Source organism: Acyrthosiphon pisum, chromosome A2 (genome assembly GCF_005508785.2).
Source record: "Acyrthosiphon pisum isolate AL4f chromosome A2, pea_aphid_22Mar2018_4r6ur, whole genome shotgun sequence".
Classification (NCBI taxonomy): domain Eukaryota; kingdom Metazoa; phylum Arthropoda; class Insecta; order Hemiptera; family Aphididae; genus Acyrthosiphon; species Acyrthosiphon pisum.
Window position 1 is genome coordinate 106,011,996 of NC_042495.1, and position 15,915 is coordinate 106,027,910.

Sequence of the window (15,915 nt, forward strand, 5' to 3'; positions counted from 1 at the left end):
TTGTCACACTATATTCGGACCTTCATCATTTTGCTCCCACACATCCGCGAGTCGTCAGTAAACTGCTGTCAACGTAAGTGCTGACGGCGCAACATTTTTGGTAGCAGAGCGTGGTTTTCCGACCTTTGTGGGGGGTTCGGTAGCGGTGTGTTTGGATCTTTTTGGTGGGTTGGTATCCACATAGTGTTTCCTACGGTGCCTATAGGCGACTTAGTTTATTTTTATTTGTATTTGATTTATATATTATATTTATATTAAATTACACTTCGCTCGTAATGATTGACGAGAAAGACATTGAGCGTACGTCGCGCCTGCTCGCGCGTGCTATAGTAAAGCGTACTGCCATTATATCGCAGATTCGAGCCATACATGCTATGGCGTTGCGCGTACAATCAGAGCCTGATTTAGCCTCAGAGTTTGCGTTAAACGCGGCTGATTTAGACTCGCTATGGTTTCAATTTCGGACGGATGACGATTCCGTATTAGACCTTTTATCGGCGTCCGATAAGCTCGACGATTATTCACCCGACTTGTTAGCGGAGGTACGCCAACTAATTAACGCGGCTAAAAATATCGCCCAGCGGTTAATCCCGAAAGGTGCCGACGCCGTCGACTTGTCTTATCTCCGAGATGGGACATCAAGTGTTCATAAACCGCCCGAGGATCCGGTTAAGTCACTCTCTCGCTTACCTGATATACCTCTACCCACGTTCGATGGTGATTACCGATCGTGGCCCAATTTTCGCGACAGATTTTCCGCGCTTGTTAATTCGCGATCCAATTTATCGAACATCGATAAGATGTACTATCTGATAGGTTGTCTAAAAGGTGCCGCAGCCGACGCTGTCCGAGGCATACCGGTATCGGCGGATAATTACGAGTTAGTAATGAACACCTTATCCGATAAGTTTAATCGACCGCGTTTGGTCGCAACGGCACTTGTCGACAAGCTACTGCAATCGTCGGCCATGACACAAGAGTCGCTTAACGACTTGAACACGTTTGTAGGCACGTTCAGTGAATCCATCTCATTACTAGACGCGCTAAGAATACCGGACTCTGGGTCTTTTATTTTATTTTCTATAGCGTTTCGACGTCTACCTGTTTCTACCCGCAAATTATTTGAAGCGAATAGTACAGTCGATTACCCGTCGATAGGACAATTATTAGATTTTCTCCGGGCCCGAGTGGCCATTCTCGAAGTTGTGGGCGAATCCCACAAAAGTAGTACTAATAATGCGCCGTCAAAGTCGACAAGTCAGTTCCGAAAGGGGGGAGATTACGCTGGGAAGCCTCGCTTGACGTCTTTAGTCGCGTCCAAGTCAAATAGTACGTGTCCATGTTGTGCGGGTACGCACGCACTAACATCGTGTTCGCGGTTCAAAAATTGGGGTCTCGACGAGCGCACTCGATGGACGCGCGATAAAAAATTATGCTTTAATTGTTTTAGTGACGGGCATTGGGTTCCCAAGTGTAATGTTAAATCGAGTTGTCAGAGCTGCACGCGTAAACACCACTCGCTCCTTCATCAAAATATATCGTCCGGTAGAGATCGCGATGATCGAGACGAGCCACCGGCTGCCGAGGCGTCGTTATGCGCGTCCGTGCCGCGTCCCCCTCCACACCAGGCGTCGTCTATAATTTTAGGTACCGCGCTAGTGCATATGCGCGATCGTTCCGGGTCGTGGCAAACAATGCGCGCACTGATAGATTGTGCGTCGCAGATAAGCGCCGTTACGAGTGCGTGTGCCGATCGGTTAGGCCTTAAGCGCTCCCGTTGGACAGCCCCGATAAGCGGTTTATCCGGAGTCCCCGTAGTAAATGTCCAAGGTCGCGTTGAGTGTAACGTACAGCCGCGGTTTGCGTCCGAACCTGTGCTTGCCATAAATGCGTGGGTGTTGCCCGCCATAACGAGTGACTTGCCTCGAACAACGCTACACTCGAGCATTAAAGAGAGGTATTCTAATCTCGCGCTCGCCGACCCGTCATTCGATATCACTTCACCTATTGACGTATTATTAGGCGGCGACGTATACGCGTCAATAATGGACGGTCGAAAATTCTCGGTGGACAAAGCTTTACCTACGGCGTTTAGTTCCGTCTTTGGTTGGATTTTAATTGGCCCAGTGTCCGACCGAGAGGCTCACCCATATCAATCGGTGCCGGTCGCTATGACTGTTTCCATTGAAGGGTTAATGGAACGGTTTTGGCAGGTTGAGGAGCCAGAGGCTGCGCCCGCGACGTTCACAGATGAGGGGCGCTGTGAAAGATTATTTTGTGAACAGTCTATACGCTTGCCGTGCGGCCGTTTTTCGGTACCGTTGCCCTTTCGTGCGCCGCCGTCAGCTGATACTTTTGTCGGGTCCCGTGAACTCGCGTTGCGACGTTTTGACGCACTCGAACGTAAATTGGCTACAAGCCCTCAATTACAATCATTATATGTCCAATTCATGTCGGAATACATTTCGCTAGGTCATATGTCCGTCGCGACGTCCCCGGGACGTTATTTTATTCCGCACCACGCGGTGTATCGTCCGGCGATCGATGAAAACAAAATACGTGTTGTATTCGACGCTTCCGCGCAAAGTAGTCGCGGACCGTCATTGAATAATTGTTTGTTTACCGGTCCTAAATTACAACAGGACATAGTCGACATTTTGACTAGATTTCGGGTCCCCAAGTACGTGTTTACGACCGACATCTGCAAAATGTATAGACAAATATTAATTTTACCGGAATATCGTCAATTCCAACATATCTTTTGGCGACCGTCGCCACACGACGAACGTGTAGAATATGAATTAAATACAGTGACGTACGGCGTTAATTGCGCGCCTTATCTCGCTCTACGCGTGTTACAAACTATCGCATCCGATGATTGCGATAACTTCGAGTTTGTGCGTAACGCGTTGACGCGTCAAACTTATGTCGACGACATTTGCGACGGGGCAGATACAATTTCGAACGTATTAAAATTGCAGTCCGATTTAATCTCTGTTATGAACAAAGCGGGATTAGAATTGAAAAAGTGGGCGTCAAATACGCCACGCGTTTTAGACGCGGTATCAGCCGCAGATCGCGTGTGTGCGCCTATGCCGTTCGAATCGGTCGACGGCTACGGTACTAAGGTGCTCGGCTTACAATGGCATCCCGAGGGGGACTTTTTTTGTTGCGCGTTAAGTCTCGATTCAGCACCCGTATGCACTAAACGTGGCATTCTTTCTTTAGTAGCGCGTATATTCGACCCGCTAGGTGTGTTCGCTCCCGCGGTATTTTTAGCTAAGTCCATAATGCAGCGTACCTGGCATCTCGGCATGACTTGGGATGATCCTTTACCAAACACTATTCACGACGAATGGATCGCGTTCGTCTCTGACCTACCGTCGTTATTAAATATTCGGGTTCCGCGTTATTTGAACTCAAGTCACGGCGCGCCGTGCTATTTAATTGGATTTTGTGACGCCTCGAAACTCGGCTACGCGGCGGTCGTGTATGTGCGTATGGCTGACGTCGATGTTAACGCGTCCGTATTTTTAATTGGTACGAAAACTAAATTAGCGCCCATAAAATCATTAACCATCCCCCGATTAGAATTAAACGCCGCGTTGTTATTGGCTCGTTGGTTAAGTCGCGTTCGCGACATTTTGGCCCCGCAACTTAATATTGTCGGCATAAATGCGTGGTCAGATTCCACGATAGTGTTATCATGGTTAGGTGCCCCGCACGAAGCATTTAAAATTTATGTGTCGAATCGAGTGCACCAAATTCGCACTTTACTGCCGGACTGTCGATGGCGGCATGTTGACTCGGTCAATAACCCCGCTGACTGCGCGTCGCGCGGTATCATGCCGGCTGCCTTAGCGCAGCACAATTTGTATTGGCACGGCCCACAACTAGCGTATTGCGACCCATCGGAATGGGACGATGCTCGTCCGCCGCTACCGTTATGTGACCTGCCCGAACTTCGTCCAGTGTCCTGCGCCGCCCGTGTTGACGAAATTGAAGTCGAATGGTTTAATCGTTTTTCTAGTTATGACCGTATGTTACGAGTAGTGGCGTATATGCGCCGGTTTATTGCCGCCGGTATTCGGCGAATACGTCGACAACCGGACCAAATCGCGCCCGCATATTTGCAAAAGTCGGAATTAGATAACGCCGCTCGCATATTAGAGGCTGAGTCCCAGCGCGTACATTTCGCCGTGCTGTTACACGAGGTGTCGACAGGTAAACATGTTTCGTCCAAGCCGCTTGCTCGTTTAGCGCCTTTTATCGATCCGGACGGTGTTATTCGCGTTGGCGGACGCCTGCGGCATTCATTATTAACTTATGACTGTAAGCATCCGATTTTGTTGGCCAAGCGTTCGCATTACGCATATTTATTGTGCCATCGTTGGCACCTGGTGACTTGTCATGCGGGCCCGCGAGTTCTTACCGCGCTTATTTCACGTCGATTTTGGATCATATCGCTTCGATCGGTGTTACATAGTATTATTACAAACTGTTCGGTTTGTGTGCGGTTCGATGCTAAACGTGTACAACCGTTAATGGCAGATTTGCCCGACACTCGTGTCCAACAGCGACGACCTTTCGAGCGTGTAGGCGTCGATTATGCGGGCCCCTTACAAATGCGGGAGACTAGACTACGCAAATCACGCGTTTTCAAAATTTATATTGCGGTTTTTATTTGTTTTACTACGAAAGCTGTCCACCTCGAAGTAGTGACCGACTTGTCGACCGACGCCTTTCTAGCTGCGTTCGATCGTTTTATTGCCCGTCGAGGTTTACCAAGCGACGTGTTCTCGGACTGCGGCACTAACTTCGTCGGGGCCGATAAGAAATTACGCGCGCTTATCCACAGCCCGGAAGGTCGGGCCGCTATCGCCAATTCGCGTGCTATCTGCGAGTGGCACTTCAATCCGCCTAGCGCTCCCCACTTCGGAGGCTTATGGGAAGCGGCGGTGAGATCGACAAAACGACTTTTAATACGAGTCATAGGGACACACATCTTCACGTACGAAGAGTTTACGACTATATTAGCGCGCGTAGAGGCCGTTCTAAATTCGCGTCCGCTCACGCCCTCCTCTACGGACCCGCATGACCTCGAGTGTTTGACGCCTAGTCATTTTTTAATAGGTCAACCGCTTCTTACCGTTCCGCCTAGATCGGGTCCAGAGCCCGCCCGTAGTTTAACCGATCGGTGGAAGCTGATGGATCAGTGCCATCAGTCCTTTTGGCGCCGTTGGTCCTCTGAGTATCTGACTACGCTACAGGAGAGGTCCAAGTGGACTAAGGTGTCCCCAATGTGAAGTGGACGATATGGTCGTGGTAGTAGACAACCAAAGCCCCCCTGATGTGGCGACTCGGTCGCATAGTGGAGTTGTTTCCCGGTACTGATGGTCATGTCCGTGTCGCTCGAGTTTTAACGCGAGCAGGTAGCGTCGTACGACCAGTGGTTAAACTCGTATTGTTACCCACCAAATAATGTTCTTCTTGTCGCATTAGGTACAGGGACCTTGTGGGTACCACACGTGCCAACGTTTCAGCTCATTGCTTCAGCTCACCCGTTTAATTTTTTTATGCTACGCGCGATTACCAAAGATGTTGTCAATCGCTCAGTGTTGGGCAAAGGCTCAATGACCCGTTGGTTGATAAAAAAAAAAAAACATTTTTTTTTTGTTATTAATTATTTTTTATTTTTTTATTATACCTAGATGTACACATATTGTTACTTTAATATTTGTTCTTATAGTTTATATCATATGTATTTTGTATGTTCACCTTATGTGATGAATTTTTTTTGTATTAACGATAACCGCTGTCACGAAGATCGGATTCAATTGTGGGATATGCATTCCGGTTCCTGCGCTTTCGAATACTGTTACTCCAAGATATGTGAGGCAAGGCCTCCAATAGGGGGAGGATGTTCGAACGTGAGCCTTTTCGCGCTTTTTACGAACAGTGTGATCGTTTGACACTTGTCGTCATCCCGTTGACGTACCGACGCCGAAGTGCGCTTGCGCGAAACTTTGACGACCGGCTTCGCTGAACACCGGTTGTCCGTGGCGCGGCCGTCGTTGTCTTTAACTGGCGGTTGGACCGTCCGTTCCGCTCCGACTCTTGTTCGTTGGTTTTTTTTTGTTCATGTGCGCTGACCACAAGACCTCGTGGTTGAGTCCTTTGGGTGCTTGCGCTCTGTGCCGCCCGTAAACCGTGTCGTGTTTTTTCGCACGCGTGTGGTCCCTGTTGCACCGCCGTCCGGTATTGCTCGCCGTGACCGTGGGCGTTTCGTCAGTTTACGTAACGTCATTGTGACGCATCTTGCGAGAGGTCAGTGATCTCACACCTGCCCAGCTATCTATACCCAGTACCTGTCATTTGGAGACCATTGCAAACATCGTCGTGGGATTCCGACGTTTCACAAACGGTGACCTGCGGTATCGTTGCTATATTATTGTATTTTGTTTTGTATATTTTATTTGTATATAGTGCACCTGTGTGTGCCCGTTATGTACCATATAATTATTTGAGATCGCCTTGTTTAATATTATTATTGTGGCAATTGTTGGAAGAGACGTCTTCGACATTGCATTTATTTTTTTTTTTATTAATTATTATATATACTATATTTTGTCACACTATATTCGGACCTTCATCATTTTGCTCCCACACATCCGCGAGTCGTCAGTAAACTGCTGTCAACGTAAGTGCTGACGGCGCAACAATTGTATTTAAGTGTTCAAAGAATTAATTTATTTGAACATATAAAAATGGGTTCATTAATAAGTTAATAAGTTCATTAATAAGTTATTTTTCAGTTTTAAAAATTATTATCAGCTGAACTTTTACATTTTAAATATCAAAAACTTGAAAATTTACTGATAGGCATAGGCGCAAATAGCGTTTGAGATTTGGGGGGGGGCTAATAGGGCTAATAGGGCCTTACTTTGATAATATTGAATAAGCTTAAAACAAAATGTAGGAAATGTTTGGGAGGGCTATTGATATTTTTGAGGGGACTTAACCCCCAAACCCCCCCTATTTGCGCCTATGCCCATAAGCCATAAGTCATTGTATATTAGAAGTTCAAAAGTAATGAACATATAAAAACTTAAGACAAAAATTATTTTAAAAGCATTTTAAATTCAAATTTTGACAAAATACATCATAATCGGAAATATTATCAAATTATTTTCTATTTAAAAATGTATATAATGTTCAATTTTTATATCTTAGAACTATAAGTTCAAAACAATGTTAAAATATTTATAAATATAAGTTATACCTATTTAACTATTGCAAATAATAGGTAACAGCTAGGCAACAAAAACAGCTATAAAGCGGAAATATTTACACGACACCGATGTCTAAAATATTTTACATTTTGTAGAGTCTGCATAGGTACCTATACCTCGTAAGATACCACGATATTAAATCTAGGTTTTTTTTTCTTTAATTGTCAAATTACATTTACAAAAAGATGTGACCCACGATGTAGATAATCTACATCGTGATGTGACCTAAAGTTTATGTTTTATAAGGACCGTGGTATAGTTTTCAGTGTTGCCCCGCAATAACCTATTCAAGAGGGGGTAACATTTTTTTTATCCCAAATGATTTTTTGTCAGCATATATGCTGTATACAGTCATTTTTCTCGTTTATTTTCAAAATGATTTATTTTACACAACATGCGATCTTTTTACATATTAACCTCATCTTTATTATATCTATGTATTTACATTATTTATCAATTTATCGAATATTTTTCTAACATACTTCTCACTAAATTTTGGGCATTTTGAATACTTAAATTATGAGAAAATATGGAATGCTAACATCAGAATAATTGTTTACCAGCTATGAAAATCAATTTATAAATATTATATACTAACTTTTAATATGATTTTAGTAACTAATGATAAATGAATATGAATATATTAATTTTAATTTAATTTTCATAGGTATTTTTAAAACATATTGTGCTTAAAATTGTTCTCTTATGTTTATATAAATTATATATAGTAACATTATATCTTTAAATCTTTAAGATTTCCGTAACGTATTATATCAATAAATCATTATATTTGATGATATATCGATAGATTTAATATAAATTTAAGATAAATTACCAATTTTTTTTTTTTTTGGTTCTGATAGAATTATTTATAGGTATTGATATTTAATAATAAAAACTTTGAACTACGTGTGAATTCTCTGAAGTAGTTATTTAGTATATAGGTACTTTCCAAATTATAAAGGATACCTTTATGTATTATGTATAGTGTATACCATTGGAAAACTGTATCATATCTTTTTACAAACAACTTTTATATCTATCAAACACAAATGCAATTATCAAAGTAGATATTTTAAAGCAATGTGCACAAAGGAAAGTTGTTCATCCTTTCGTGCAAAGTAATGTTGCGAAAAATATTCGAAAACATCAAATAATAATATCTAACAATAATGAAACGAAATACGATTATTCATTTAAATATAATAACGATCCGCCACATTATAGACGGACAATCATCTAAGTGTATAAGAAAAACAAATGGATTGTGTAAGTGTATTTACGCATATTCACAGATTATTACCAACACCATAATAATCGTATACATCACTTACAGCATCATTCTGTTTGTTTCCAATATAAAATCTTACGACAACAAATTGTGGAACGTGGAGATTGTTCAGCGTAATAATAATAATACAATACAGGGTGATAGCCAAACACACTCAACCGCTTTTTTTCTTCAATAATGCAGTTGATCAAAATCTTTTTTTTTAAATCATTAAATATACCTACATAAAGTATACATTTTCAGGTTCTTAAGATTGTTTGTACTACTTAAAGAGTATCTTGTTGACATACAAACTTTGGTTTTTACAAATGAGAACATTCCTCTCTCTGAAAAATAATTCGTTGATATTTTTTTTTTTGAATATTTCACTGTATCAGAATCAGATTTCGTGGAAGTAGATTTTGTGTTATTCAACTTTTTACAATAAATATAATAGATTCGTAAGCATGAGCTTGTATGATATGGGTTCTTTGATAATTAGAAAATATTAGTGATTAATATTAATTTATCATAATTCATCAATATCAATAATTTGTAAAAATGATCCAAGTGTTATAAATACTAGATTTAATATGACCATCTATTTTTATTTTTAGAAAATCATTTTGAATAAATATTATTCTTAGTACAAGCATTTTAATAACTGAGAAACTACCCCTTCAAATTTTGAAATAGGTGCATCAATATTTAAAAAAAATTATACACTTAATAATTTACAGTCAAATAGTAGGGTTCTCGTTTGAAAAATAGACATTTTTATCACCACTCGTTAAATAGTACTAAAAAATTCAAGAATTTGAAAAAATTTTATTTGTATACCTATATTATCTTTTAAACAGTTCCAAAAATCAGTATTTGAATAAAATTCATTGTTAAAGGTAAACATCGGATAAGTGGATGTCGCTCTGCTATACAGTAGGTTAGAAGTGGGTCACTGTAATGGATGATTTTCGTCGAAATTTGGTACATAAATTAAATATAAAAAACTGCACTTTTATATTTTTATATTTTTTATTTACGGAATAACCTACTTACGTGGAACCTTGTTTTAAATGTTCAATGCCTTGGCTATAAAAGTTGAACATTTTTTTATACATTTTTAACTACAAAATCATTTTTTAATTATAAATTTTATAAATTTTGTCAAAATTCGAAATTTAAATGCTTATAAAAAAACTTTAAAAAATTTAAAATGTCCGTAAACAGCTCAAAACGAGTCAAAATACTTTGTAAATATTATAGAGTATAGGAATTTATAACATAAACATATGTTGTAAATAGCAAGTATCTATACAGTTATTCGTTTTTCAATTACAACAAAATAATAAAATTCCTACATGAGAAATCAAGTTAATATCAAATGTTGTAGAAACTTCACTCATAAAAATTTAATTTGATTTCCGGTAGACATTTTTTTTTTTTTTGATAAAGGTATAAAAACTTATAAGAAATCTTGTATTCAATTTTCAAATCTTAGATTTAAAAAGAACAATTTTAACCTCAATATAATTTACACATTTTTGTGATTTTTACGTATTTTGACGAAATTCGAACTTAAAATGCTTATAAAAAAAATGTTTGACTATGTATAAAAATATTATTCAACCGACATTTTAAAAATAAATTAAGATTCTTGTATTCAATTTTCAAGCTTTTTAACTCAAGGAATAACATTTTATTGACATCCATAGAAAAAAAAAAACTAAACAAATTGGAAACTGATAATGTCTGTAAACAGCTCAAAATAAGTCAAAATATTTTGAACATTTTACGGTGTATAGAAATTAGAAAGTGCTAGTATAAAATTCTGGTAAAATTTCATGTATCTGCGATAGTTTTGTTTAGTGTTACACAAAAAACTAAAATCGATTTTGCGAAAAAAAATTACCAATTTTCCTTATTTTTTTTTTCTCGGCGGTTTTGGAAACTACTGTGAATTTGGAATTCCCAAATGCACCAACTAGATTCACTTTTATATCGAACAAGATAATCGAAGTTGAAATTAAGTTGAAAATGTAAGCATTATTTTGACTAATTATTATCGTGTACACAAATTATTATCGTAGACGCAAAAAAAATTGAATTAAATTAAAAAAACACACATCATTGTAAAATCAATACATTCATCGCTCCGCTAAGAGTCTACAACGGTGGTTAGTATGGTCGGTGAATCACTCTGTATATGCCTTCGGATCCCCTCGGGATAATTATTGTCGCACGGCGGCGTCAGTGCATTCGCCTCGTTGGAAACTGTCGCGGGAGATGTAATCATTTACAAGAGAGCATTAGACGTCGCTACAATGAATAGTCGCGATCACGGACGATTTGTCTACACGCGGTATGATGGCCTCTGCGAATGACGGGAAAAGGCAATGAGTATTATATTGTTATATTATATTGTTGTTTCTTTTGGGGTTTGAAGTCGCTCCTAAAATACAACTATGAACAAGATATCATAACGTCCGGTGTCCACATATTATTATAATATGTCTCATCGGTATATTAGTGACAGTGTGGGCGCGTACGCCTACGCACGAATGATCGATCGGTAGCTGTTAACCGGAAACCGTGATTACCACACGTACTGTAGGGCCACTGTGGCTCGGTCGATGACGGTATACAAGTGCCCCTGTGCAGTCGGAGTGGCACGCAAAGTTTGTTCGAAATTCGCTGGAATCGACAACATAGTATTGTAATAATTTCGGAGAGCGGCGGCGAGCCTGAAAATATTATTACTGTCGTCAGAGGAACTGTGCGTTTTCGCGATTGCGCTTTTACATACTTATATAATATTATATTATTTTATAAAAACCACTGAAAGGGATTATTGTTATAATCACCTGCGACGCGTGTTCGGCGATTGCGCAGCCATCATGTAAATTGTATCAATAGTAATGAGTTGTTTGGCTGTCACCTAGCTGGCGTCGACAATTATATCTACGGCGAGAACCAACGCGTTAACCTTAACGTTGTGGGATACTGTGGGACTTTATCGACTTTGAAAGATACGAAAATGATTTTGAAGTAGTCTCCGTTGCCACGGGTTCAGTGATGGTACAAATATGGCTGAACTGGAATCTATATGCTATATTATAGTACCCACCAATACTGCCGCTTCGGTGCACCAACTGGCACAACGCACAAGTACGGCACTGGTGCGGCGAGTTATGGAGCAGATCGGGTGATTTCTGCAAGATTATCGTGGACAGACCAGTAGTGCGTTTGATATGTATTGATCACTTTGAACAAAGTATTGAACATAATTTTAAAATACAAGTGGTTTTAACAACGATTAATCCTGTCGTCATCTGTATATTTATAAAATTAGTAACAATTACTCGTTTTCAACTGAAATTGATATCTGAGAACTTAATATCATGTTCTTATATTATAATCCTAATTAATTTACATAATTTACACACACATCGCACATAATATTTTATCCATAAATGACAATAATTGTATTATTATCCTCGTAATATATAATAACCACATTATAATTAGGTAGTAAAAATTGCTTTCTTAGAAATGATACGTTGCCTGTTAATTTTAAATACGATATGGTTTATGGCTATATTATGACAATATATTTTTAACTATTTGTATGAATAATAATACTGATAAATTATTCCTGAAAAATAAAAATAACAAAATATTTTATTACAACACCTTAATAAAATAAAATAGGTATATATATAATAGATACCACCTATTTATAAGAGATGTTAAAATCATAACTTTTCAAATTGGATGATTAACATACAATATATATTTACAATTTTAAATACAGTCTACATGTTAGTGTGTTAAAATGATTAAGGAAATTGTGACATTTTTAAATATATGATTTAGTTTTTATCCATATCAACTTAGATTGCGTAACACTTAAATAAATGACATAATTAATTCACAAAAAAAATAATACCAATAAATTTGATAGTTAGAATATGACTATCCCTGCCGATAAATGTAAAATAAAATAATAATCATAACCTTTATGTCGACGCAAAGGGTAATTATACATACAGCTTATTAAAACTGCATTGTTATACTTAATTTTCTAAATCATCAATATTATTTTATGATTTATAAATTATTTTATAAATTATTTATTATTATTTATACCTCTCGTTTTTCGAATAATATTTTAAAATGATCTACAATTTACGATTTTGTACTGAGTTACGTTTATGTTTTTATATTTTGACTTAATTAGTTAATTATATTTTCTAGAAAATATTTCTCGATATATTTTGATAGTTAGATGAAACTACACATCATCAGTCGCTATAGTATAACAAATAAGCCAGTGTAAGTGTGTAACCTCTTATTAAAAGTTATAAACCAATAATACGACAGTAATATATTTTCTCTTTAGTTTTCATAATCTTAATACACTATTATTTGTTAAGCTTGCTTATTTTGTAAGACATCCAGACTGAATCAAAGAATTTGTTATTGAAAACCATTTATTTATACGATTACATATAAAATATTTAAGACGAAAACGTAATAAAAATTGCATTTTTATATTGTTTTATATTTTGTTATTTATATTTATGTTTGATCGCCGCTCCATCAGTTTTACATCTGAAGTTAACAGTTTTTATTTGAGAAAACTGAGTCGTAAAGAATCACATTTTATTGTTTTTTCTTAAATAAATTAAATTGCATATCTGCCATTCTATTATTGTACAACCGTTTGAATTACAATTATTAATTATTTTAATTTGCGTGTATTAATGAATATTAAGACCATGCATATTAGTAAATACATGATATAGGTAAGTATTATAACATTTATATATACCAACACAATAAACAGTTAAAAATATTTTCTGGATATGAGTGATGATAATATATAATATAATATAATATACTCATTTGTTAACATATGAACGACTATAATATTATACGTACTGAAATTGAAAATATTCGGTTAGTATTCAGATATTTTTAAATCTTCACTTAATACCAACTAATTAAGATAGAGGTATGATAATTTGTTTGCTAGTCATTTGGATTTTGCTGAGTATTATTTTTAAAATAAAACCTCACTGGAAAATCTGGCCAAATCTTCAATTGAAATCAAAGACGTGACAAAAGTTTCCATCCACAGCCCTCGAGTGTCATCGTACCAAACAGCATTACATACCACTCATATAATAAATACACAGCACACCTACAACACACATATACGCAACTCAGGCAAGGTTACACACACTCGCGTACTTGTCAAGACCTTAATGTGAATATGTGATGACAATATACGTCAGCCAAGTGTATATGGCAATACATCTGTAGCATAGAATTTGTTTCCATGATAAGTACATAAACATGTACAAAAAAAAAATGTTTAAACGAATACCTACTTGAATAACGTTGAAATATTATATAATAATCGTACATACTACATACGCAGCAAAATAATTCTCATTGTACCTATCTATCTATAAATGCAATATTGTATTTTACAAAAAGTTTGAAATAATTTCATAAAAAAAATATTAATGTAGAAATTCTCGGCAGTAACAGTAATGGCTGTTCACCTACTATAATATTAAGATAGTTTGCGGGCTTAATATTTTTTTACTATGAATGATTTGAATCAACTCGTGTACAGTAGAATGTAAAAATTAGTTACTTTCATTCAAATAAATTTGTTTTTCACAAATTTACAAGATTGCCACGTCAGAGCATAAATGAACTTAGTAAATATTTTATTTTAAGTTTACAAACTGACAATATCTTTATTTTCACTAAATTAACATCTTCATTTTGTTTATCTATTCTTAAAGAAAAAAATTGATAACATAGTTAAAAAATTTAAACTTTTTGAATGAAATTTAAAAGTTTAAAATATATAAATATAGAATAATATGATTTATATTTTACTTTGATGAATTATTACTTCTTTTGTGCATTATTATAATGTAATTTTAATATTTTTTGTTGAGCGCTCCTTCACTTACAGTTTTACTAAAAACACACCTACACAAGTTTTACATAAATATTTGGTTTAGCCTGAATCATGCTAAAGTGTATAAATATAGTGCAAATCTATCATTTTAATTACTAAATCGTAATTAAATTAACTCTCATTTTCGTTTTAAATTAAAGCTATAATTGAATCTGAAAGTTTTAGTTAAGGTTTTTAAATATTCTGCATTTCCATATTTTCAGTACATCATTAATAAATAAATTGTGTAGGTAGGTACTTTAAAAGTAAGCATTATAAGTTGTAAAATATAAAAATGTGACATTTAAAACTAGTTTATTATTATATTATGATGTATATTAGCTTTTAATGGCATTATGTTAACGCCTAAACTGTAAGAAAATAGTATAATACATTTTTAGATTAAATGAGTCATATATTGAGGTAGAGTATAATATAATATAAAATGTATTGATTATCAATTTATGCATTAAAATAATTCGTAAATTATTATATCGTTGAGTACCAAAAATCAAACTGCACTATACGCTGACTACCAATTAAAATATCATAACAACACGCTATGTATAATTTAAAAATTAAATACATCGTTGCAGAGATAACATATTTCACAGCCAAAATATATAAATATAAATTGTAAACATTTTACTATTAATACGAATGTAATTTTCTACTTCAGTAAACTCCTCAGTTCGGCCGTAACGCTCAGCATGAATGCACGTACGCCGCGTTGTCCGTTGTTTCGCTCCGTTATCGCTGTGCGCCCTCGATAATAATGATTATTATTTTTGTCATCATTAATTAACTACTTTTATTAAAATATTTATAATATTAGATAATTATGAATAAAGGCACCCGTAATCCGTCTAAGAGACATTTGTCTAATTCGTCGCTATCGCCGAATCTTGCCGACAAAAAATCGAAAGTTTTTACTTCACCAAATCGTTTCGCCGTACTTGCCACAAACGACTCCACCGACAAATCAGCTGCAGCCACGTCCTCATCCAATCCGATGGATGCTTCTTTAGAGAGCCAACCTCACACTGATCACGTCAGGGATCCCCCGATTCCACCTATCTTCGTTAAAAACATAGAAGACTTCTCCGCCTTCAAATCCGACTTGATCGACATCACCAGCCCGAATGGTTTCACCTGCAGGGCGTCTTCATCATACCTTAAGGTTCAACCTCTTAGCCGCATTTACTATAATAGTATCTTGCAACATTTACACGAAATCGATTCCAGTTTCCACACATACACCCCCCGTCACCTCCGCACCTACAGGTGTGTCATAAGAAACCTGCACCACTCCACGTTAGTGCCCGATATAATTAACGCGTTGGCCCAATTAGGTCACAGTGTCAAATCTGTTC

The 15,915-nt window shown here is 36.8% G+C and overlaps 1 protein-coding gene across 1 annotated transcript; it reads left to right on the forward strand.

The window, feature by feature from the left end:
- Positions 1-275: 275 nt before the first annotated feature.
- Positions 276-5,306, forward strand: LOC103309275. Its single transcript, XM_008184277.1, has one exon. The coding sequence runs from the start codon at positions 276-278 to the stop codon at positions 5,304-5,306; it is 5,031 nt and encodes a 1,676-aa protein (XP_008182499.1).
- Positions 5,307-15,915: the final 10,609 nt, after the last annotated feature.

Excerpts from the sequence above, each read along its gene's own strand:
- LOC103309275 (XM_008184277.1), top strand. The coding sequence starts at position 276 with ATGATTGACGAGAAAGACATTGAGCGTACGTCGCGCCTGCTCGCGCGT.